Below are 7,991 nucleotides of genomic sequence, written 5' to 3'. Positions count from 1 at the left end.
GTACAGCCCTCTCTACTACCCAGTTACACCCTCAGTCCCTTGCTTTCTGGACTTGAAACAGATATCACCTGACTTCTGATAAGAAGCACCCACTTTAAATTATTTCCCTCTGTGTAGTATGTATTATCCTTCCACTCCACCCCCTTGACTTCTTTACATTTTTCCTTTTCAGTATCTTTGGCTTTTAGCAAAAACCAAAGTTATTTTCTTTTATTTACCTTACCTGAGATTTGAAGAGTTTTTTGGAACTCTGTCATCACATTTGGAACATTTTATTACTTTTTGAAATACTATTTCATCTTTGTTTACTTTTTGTTGTTCTTCTGGAACTGCCTTTTGGATGTTGCTTCCCAGTTCTCTGATATTCTCTTAGTTTTTCTCCATTTTTTTCTTTCTGTTGTTCACATTAGAGAATTAATTTTGTTTTCAAGTGTACTGTGACCCTTTCTTTTGCTACCCCCAAACTAATTGTTAAATCTATCCAGTGATTTTCATTTTAATTACTATAATCTCAGTTCTAGAACCCCCCTGGGGGGATCGAACTCAGGTCCCTGTGCTTGCAAGGCAGTCGGCAGAACCACTGAGCTAAACCCCCGGCCCTCATTTGTTTTGTTTTTTTGTCTATTGGCTGAGACTCCATTTACTCATTTTTATGAAGATTCTTGAACGTATTTAAGTTATTTGCTTAAAAGCTTTACTCTGCTAAATTCCTCATATGGGTCATTGTAGGATTAGTTTTTTTTCTTTTGTTCTTTTTTTTTCTTTTTCTTTACCCTAATATGGGGGATCTAACTTGGGACCTTGCACTTTCAAGGCAGGTGCAGTGCCACTGAGCTAAAATCCCCCACCCAGAGATTAGTTTTTATTCACTTCTTTTCCTTCTTCACCATGACGTGTATTTTCTTCTTTGTGTGTCTAATCACTTCTGATGGTATACTCTACAGTATATATTATGCATTGTAGATATTCTGAATTATGTTACCTAGTTTTGTTGTGGCTTCCAGTTCAGTTACCACACAGTTACCTTGTGTAGGCCTGACTTTATACTTCATAATAGTGGGTCTGTGGAAAGCTTAGTACCACAGTTTATTCACCCCATTGTCTGCACTGATTTTCTTTTTTTAAGTTTATTGGTACATTTTAGGTATATAATACTGTTACATTCATCATTGGGATTTTTTTTTCCCCTTTGGGTATCAGAGATTGAACTCAGGCCCTTGTGCCTGTGAGGCAGGGGACAGAACCACTGAGCCAGATCCCTCACTATCATTGGGATCTTGTACCTTTACGTGACAGATCTTCGTTCATATGTTTCCCCATTTCCTGGCCCTCCCTTCACCCCCTCCACCCTTCCCTGTTTACAAAGACTTTGTTTCCATGTTATTTCTTTTCCCTTTTTACCTTTCCGGTATTCCTTCCACTTGCCCCACTCTTTTAGACCTTTTCTTCCTGTTACACAATATCAATTATACATTTTTATTCTTATTTACATTTTTAGTTTTTTAACCAGAGAAACTATTTGGTATTTACATGTGTGTGTCTTATTACTGTCACTTAAGAGTATGGCCTCAGTGTACATCCACTTAGCTAGAAATGTCTCTAGTTTCTTGTTCTTTATGGCTGAGTAGTACTCCATTTTATTAAAAAAAAAAACACCACACATCTTCTTTATCCAGTCTCCAGCTGATGGTCAAATGGGCTATTTCCAAGTTTTAGCTATTACACATTGTGCTGCTATAAACATGGGTGCGCATATATCATTGTGGTGTGATTCTTTTAATTCTTTTCAAGTCTTGATTTTAGGCTTTGTTCTGTGTATCTTCAGTGGGCTTTATTGTATGTGGTCCTTGATTCTAACACGGGGTCCTTCCCAGTGTCTCAGCTGAATGGATGCCTACCTGATGTGTAAGGTCTTTCCACAGTGGTAAGGCTAGAACTCTGATGTCTTAGGACTGTTCGGTGGTGGCAGTTTGTGTCCTGATCCTGTAGTGAACATTCTATAGCATTATTTTCCCTGATACTTGTGAAGCTTGTTGCCCTTCTGGGTGCCACTCTATATAGATCCATTTTCTCGTGTTCTGCCTTACAGATTCCTAATGCTTTAGTAATCCTGAACTCAGATCTTTGTGTTCTAGTTCTTCTTGCTATGGTTAGAAATTTGTTCCCTTCCAAAGAACTGGAGATGACTCTGAGGGTGGCCTTCTGAGTTGACCTTTCAAGGATTACTAGTCTTGTGCTGCCTGTTGTCCAATGCTTGAAAAAAGATACCTCATGTATTTTGTCTAATTTTACTGCTGTTAAGTGTCAGAGGTACCAGTTACTTTAATATTAGCGTTGAAGCAAACAGTTTGGAATGATTTGTTTTACTATATATAATCTGCTCTTTTCCCAGTTAATTTTATGCTAATTTAAAAAAGTATTCTTAACTTCTTAAGAGAGTATGTGTGTTCCTTAAGCTGCATGTCAGTATATGGCAGTTTTGAGACACTCAACATTAATTTTTATTACTATATATAGCATTGGTAAACAAATTTGTACGCCTTTGTTGGCATCTTTGTTTTGTCCCTTTATAATAAATTCCTAGAAATAGGTTTACCATGGGGAGGCTCTTTAAAGCTTTAAAAAATATATGCTAGGATATAGACTTCTAAATGCTTAGGTACGCTTTTTATTTGGGTGTAGAATATAAGTAGTGAGCTCCAAGTGCCAGGTTCTAGTCTAAAACATTGCTTTGCTTTTGCAGGATAACTTAGTTTTATAAATGGACTGAATAGACTAAATCAAGATTACTTCCCATAGAAATTTGCCTCGTTTGTGTTTGAAATGGGAATAATAATCTAAAACAAACTTTCATTGCCTTTGAAAAGTGAGTTACTCTGTTCTCTTTCTGTTAGTTTGGGATCAATATAATCTACCTAACATTAGTAACTTTTTTTGTAATGTAGATTTGTAGTACCTTTTTTATTAGCTTATAATAATTAAGCCTGAACTTTGCGGACAGTTCTAGGCCAGTGCTGAAATGTAAATTTTGCTGTTGGAATCCATGCTGAGTGCATGACTTTGGCAGATTTAAGGTAAAGTATGATTAAACAGTAAAAAGAAACAGATGTCTTTTTTCAGATAGATTTCATTTTGTAAAGTAATTTTAGGTTCATAGCAAAATTGAGCAGAAAGTACATTTCTCATACTCACTTGTGGGCTGGAGTAGGGAGAACTGACTGACTTGAAACTGTTAAGCAAGATGTTGAAGGAAAAATACTTGTCCCAGTATTTGTGCAGAGAATGGGACTATAATCATTATTCTCTATACAGGCCTTAATTTCCATTTAAAATCATAGGATACATAGGAAAAAGACTGAAAGGAATCACAAAATGCTAATATTTCTGGGTTTTCTAATAAAATTTACATAAAATTCTTTTATTCCACTTCCTTGGTGAAGTATTTTATCTGTATTTATTCTTAAGTTTGATAGAGAAATGTAAGGAGTTAAGGTAGGTGACCAGGATCCTAAAGTGCTCCATTATACCATTGAAACACATGGCCTTTAGACACATGCTCTCCCTGTTTATCTCCCTGCCTATCTTTATCCATGCTAATACAAGAAACTGAGCCACAGGGTAACTGCAGCCAAATAATCCAGGTGAAATTTCAAGTTAAAGGTTTCCTGCACATGCCTGGGGGCTGAGGCAGGCGGATCAAGGCTAGCCTGGCCTACATAGTTCAAGACCAAGGTGAACTGTATAATGAGACTCTGTCTCAAAAAAAATTTTTTTCCTTCTTCGGTTTTTTCACCAGTCTCCATATTTGGTCATTGTAATATTTTAGTGCTTACTACTTTTGAATTCTTTAAAGTGTTTTATTGTGTAGAACTTCATATTATTTTTAATTGTAGTTTTGAGGTAAAACTCTTGATTTACTAGAGATATTTTTCCAAACTAATTAACTATAAAATAGGCAAGGATAGATCTTAGACTCTTAAGGGCAGATATAAGACTTTTGGATAAAATGTTTTGATTTTATCCATTCAAGGAGTATTTATTAAGTACCTGGTAGGCTAGGTATTCAGCACTGTTTTATGTGCTGGGATGATTAGTTTTGCACACGTTCTGTAGAGGGGGAGATAGTTGGTACATATGTAAATAAATTAAAAAGACTTTAGGTATTGAAAAAGACTGAAAAAAAATGTTTAAAAGTGATAGTTGACTTAATTGAATGGTCAGGGAAGACCACACCAAGAAGATAACATTTGAGTTGAGACCTGGGTAATGGAGGTGTGATAGTATGTGAATTTCCAGGGATCAGGGCATTCCAGACAGAGGGAAGAACACAGGTTCTTCTGAGATTCTAAGGTGCGAAATAAGTTTAGCCTGTTGAGAGAACAGCAAGAAGGCCAGATGATGGCCTGGGGGTTTGGGATTCAACTGCAGCAAGTTCTAAGGTGGAACTAGAGCGGATGTAGGGGTCAGATCACATAAGGACTTTGGAGAGAGACCATGGCAAGGAACTGATATTTTTTACTGTTTGTTTTCTTTATTCTGTGGATACAGTGGGAAACTAACTGAGAGTTTTAAGCAGTAGTTCAGCATTCTAAGAGGGAAGACTAAATAAATATGTGCTTACATACATTTTCAAATGATAAAATTAGGGGAATATATGAGACCTGAACTTGGTTAGGAACCACAGGAAGGTTCTTGTTCTTGGGAACTGATGTTTAAGCTGAGATTTAAAGAATAAACAATGATGAGAGAAGCAGTGTGGGAAAGTGTATTCCAGACAGAGGAGTATCATGAGTAAGATCCGAGTCTAGAAAGAATAACATAAAGACCTAAAGAAAGCTAGCTTGATTAAGAAGAGTAGCAAATACAGCCAGAGTAATTGGCAATGAATGCAGGATCATAGAGGATCTTAATCATTAGTTTTTTTGTAACAGTGATTTTAAGATTTGTGCCTGAGCAATGGGATATGTGGTTATGTTAGTACATAGCTACTATAATAAATTCTACTATATTGTATTTGGCATTTCAGAGTGTCTTAGTTGCTTTTCTCGTATTGCTGAGACAAAATGCCTGGCACCCAAAGTTAAAGGGGGAAAGGTTTATTTAGCTCACAGTTTGTAGAGGTTTTCCAAAAGGATTTTTTTTTCTGCAAAGATCACTTTATTTTAGTGTGTTAGGGTAAACAGGAAGGGTTTATGTGGTGGTTTTTGTGAACTACATGTAGCTTTTTAAGTAGCAGCTGTAGTGATGGTAAGAAAGAGCTCCAGTAGATGAAACTACCAACTTACTGACTGCTCTCTATTAAAACATTAATTCTGTGCTTTGCTTTCATAAGGAAAGCTTTACTACTAGGCTACTCTTATAAAATTAGGGATTCGTTAGCTTTATCATGTCATTTTGGAAACTACTTAGGACTGTGGTTTTGCCCTTTGAATTCCAGAATGAAAAACAACGTTCAAGACTCATATGTTTTCATCTTTGTAATGTAGAGAGATTCCAGGTGGTACCTGCAGGGAAATTTGGAATCTGAAGTATCAGATGAAATTGATGTTTTCCCCTTCCTGTACCTAGTTTCTGTGCAGACAATAGCAAAATGTGATTACAGAAAGGTGGTGCTTAAGAACAGCTGTTGCTCACATTTAGCTGATGGGATTTAACAGAGGTAGAGGCCATACTTAGTATTGTTATCGGTACATATAGTGTGAAATTTATGTGGTATTCTTTGTTCTTTAGAGAGGGGGTAAGAAATTCAAAGGTCCTTGAACATCACTCTTAAGTATTCTCAAATGATCTATGGGTATTAGATATTTTGCTTGAGTTGTGGTTCTTAAGGAAAAGTTTAAATGCAGGGATTAAAGTAACCTGTTTTTTTTTAAATTCTAGGTGAGGATTATGAAGATGATGACCTAGTAAACTCTGATGAGGTTATGAAGAAACCATGTCCAGTACAGATTGTTCTTGCTCACGAAGATGATCATAACTTTGAGCTTGATGAAGAAGCTTTGGAGCAGATTTTGCTGCAGGAGCACATACGAGATCTTAACATAGTTGTGGTGTCCGTGGCAGGAGCTTTTCGTAAAGGAAAATCATTTCTACTGGACTTCATGCTTAGATATATGTATAACAAGGTGAATAGTGTTTCAGATTGGTGCAGTTAAACAAAAACTACCGGCCAGCTTTTTTTAAAAGACAAAAACCAAGAATGTGCCTTTAATTTTACAGATGTAAAAATAGTTCTTTAATAGGATTTCTCCCTTAAGACAGTAACATAAGTTTGAGCTCTTGATTTTTTTAAATCTATAATTCCTTTTGTGATAAAATACGCATTGATGTGTATGATTGAGCCTCTATGTTCAATGCATTGTAGATGTAAGATTCCTGAGTGTATCCTGAAAGTTTCTGAAGTACTGTGTATCTTCTCTCCTTTTTTGTTGTTTCTATACTTCCCCCACTTGGTGGTTACCCTTTACAGTGAGTAAAGCAGGCTGATAAGAGACCTTTGTAAAAGAATACCCAAATGAGTTGTCTTTAAGTGACTGTTTCTTTTTGAGATAAAGTTCAGTTCCTTAGTGGCTTTCATGGCCTTGCAAGATATCTGAGCCTCATCTCTTTCTTCCATATATCAAGTATGCTATACTTTTTATTATTCTTAGGGTATGTCATGTTATTGCTCAAATCTTGTGATAAGCTTGGCTACTCTTAGGAGGCCTTTCCTGACTTGTAAGTTGGTTATATCTTCTTCCCAACTCTCATGGCATGGGTCTTATGTTTTAGAGATACTACTTTATTTCCTTATTTTTTTGACTACTTTACTAATATTGGTAGACTTTATATTGATTATCCTGTCTCTATTGCATACCACTTATTGTCTGTTTTGATGGATAGATCTCTCTCCCTTTATATACTTTGACTTATATGTCACTTCTGTCCTGAAGAAAAGGCAAACAAAATTTACTTGACTTACAGTGTGTTTCGAACAACCAGAAGTTGGGCTGAGGGAATGGAAGTTTGATGGGGATAAAGAAGAAATTTTGGAATGGAGCAATTAGCAGGAGTGGTTTTAGAGGGACTTTTCAGAAGCACATGAAGGCACCAACAATAACTGAACAGAATTCTGTAATTTTCTGAACACCTGTGTAAATCTGAGCATACATCTACCTTGAAATAAGAAATGAAGGAAACTTTCCCAATTTTTCCAGGAAGCTTTTAAAGTAAATTCTGAATAAGCTCTGGAGATAGGATAATTAGCATTTCCTCAAGCATTTTCAAGTGTGCCTGCGTATCAAGAATGTAGCTCATATTAATGAACAGTATTTTACTTGTTTAGGAAATTAAAGATATGGTGTTTTAAAGTTTTTCCATTTAGATTTATTTCTGAGTTTATATCTGAAATAGATAAATGTGTGCATAATGGCATATTCTCTAAAAAATCTGTACATTTAAAGGTTATTAAAAATTTTTGTATTTTGAGGTCTTCTAACTCCTTAAATGATCTTATATGTATTGTATCTATTTGTATCTGAACTGTTCACTGCCAAAGTATTTGATTGCAAGTAGGTCACAGATAGTGAACGGTAGAATGTTAGAAGGAAAAGGAAATTTAGATCACTTGTCTAAGAATGACAGATATGTTTTACCTCAGATGCCATTTCTGATTCTAGCTCTGGTCAGTCAGGGATTGTTTAGAGGGGAAGTAGCAACCTCCCTTTGTCATGTGTTCCTAGTCCCTGAAATTATAGAACTGCACCTTTCCTAAAGGAGGTACTGAAGCTACAGAAATGTTATGATGGGTCGAGGAAGGTCATAATACCCAGTTAGTGGATTTTGAGTTAAAATATCGTTTTAAATTTTTATTATAGGGTTGCCATATAGAATTCCTTATGTAAGACACTGTTGCCAGGGATTTAGCTCAGTGGTTCGGTGGCCTGCCTTGCAAGCGCAAGGACCTGAATTAAATCCCTGGTACCAAAAAAAAAAAAAAAAAAAAAAAAAAC

General features: G+C 35.9%; 1 protein-coding gene across 2 annotated transcripts in view; it reads left to right on the top strand.

Moving 5' to 3' along the window:
- Window positions 1–5,880: 5,880 nt before the first annotated feature.
- Atl2 (atlastin GTPase 2) overlaps window positions 5,881–7,991 on the top strand; it is a 31,576-nt gene continuing 29,465 nt past the window's right edge. For both annotated transcript variants that reach the window (XM_019204669.2, XM_010604975.2), the window contains exon 1: window positions 5,881–6,125. In XM_019204669.2, coding sequence (XP_019060214.1) covers window positions 5,925–6,125 — 201 coding nt within the window. In that variant the 5' untranslated portion in view covers window positions 5,881–5,924. The remainder of the gene's footprint in view (window positions 6,126–7,991) is intronic.

The sequence above is a fragment of the Fukomys damarensis genome, unplaced genomic scaffold (assembly GCF_012274545.1).
Source record: "Fukomys damarensis isolate Sample0158 unplaced genomic scaffold, DMR_v1.0_HiC HiC_scaffold_2, whole genome shotgun sequence".
NCBI lineage: Eukaryota > Metazoa > Chordata > Mammalia > Rodentia > Bathyergidae > Fukomys > Fukomys damarensis.
Note: the sequence above shows the minus strand (reverse complement) of the source record. Positions and strands in the feature narration are given on the sequence as shown.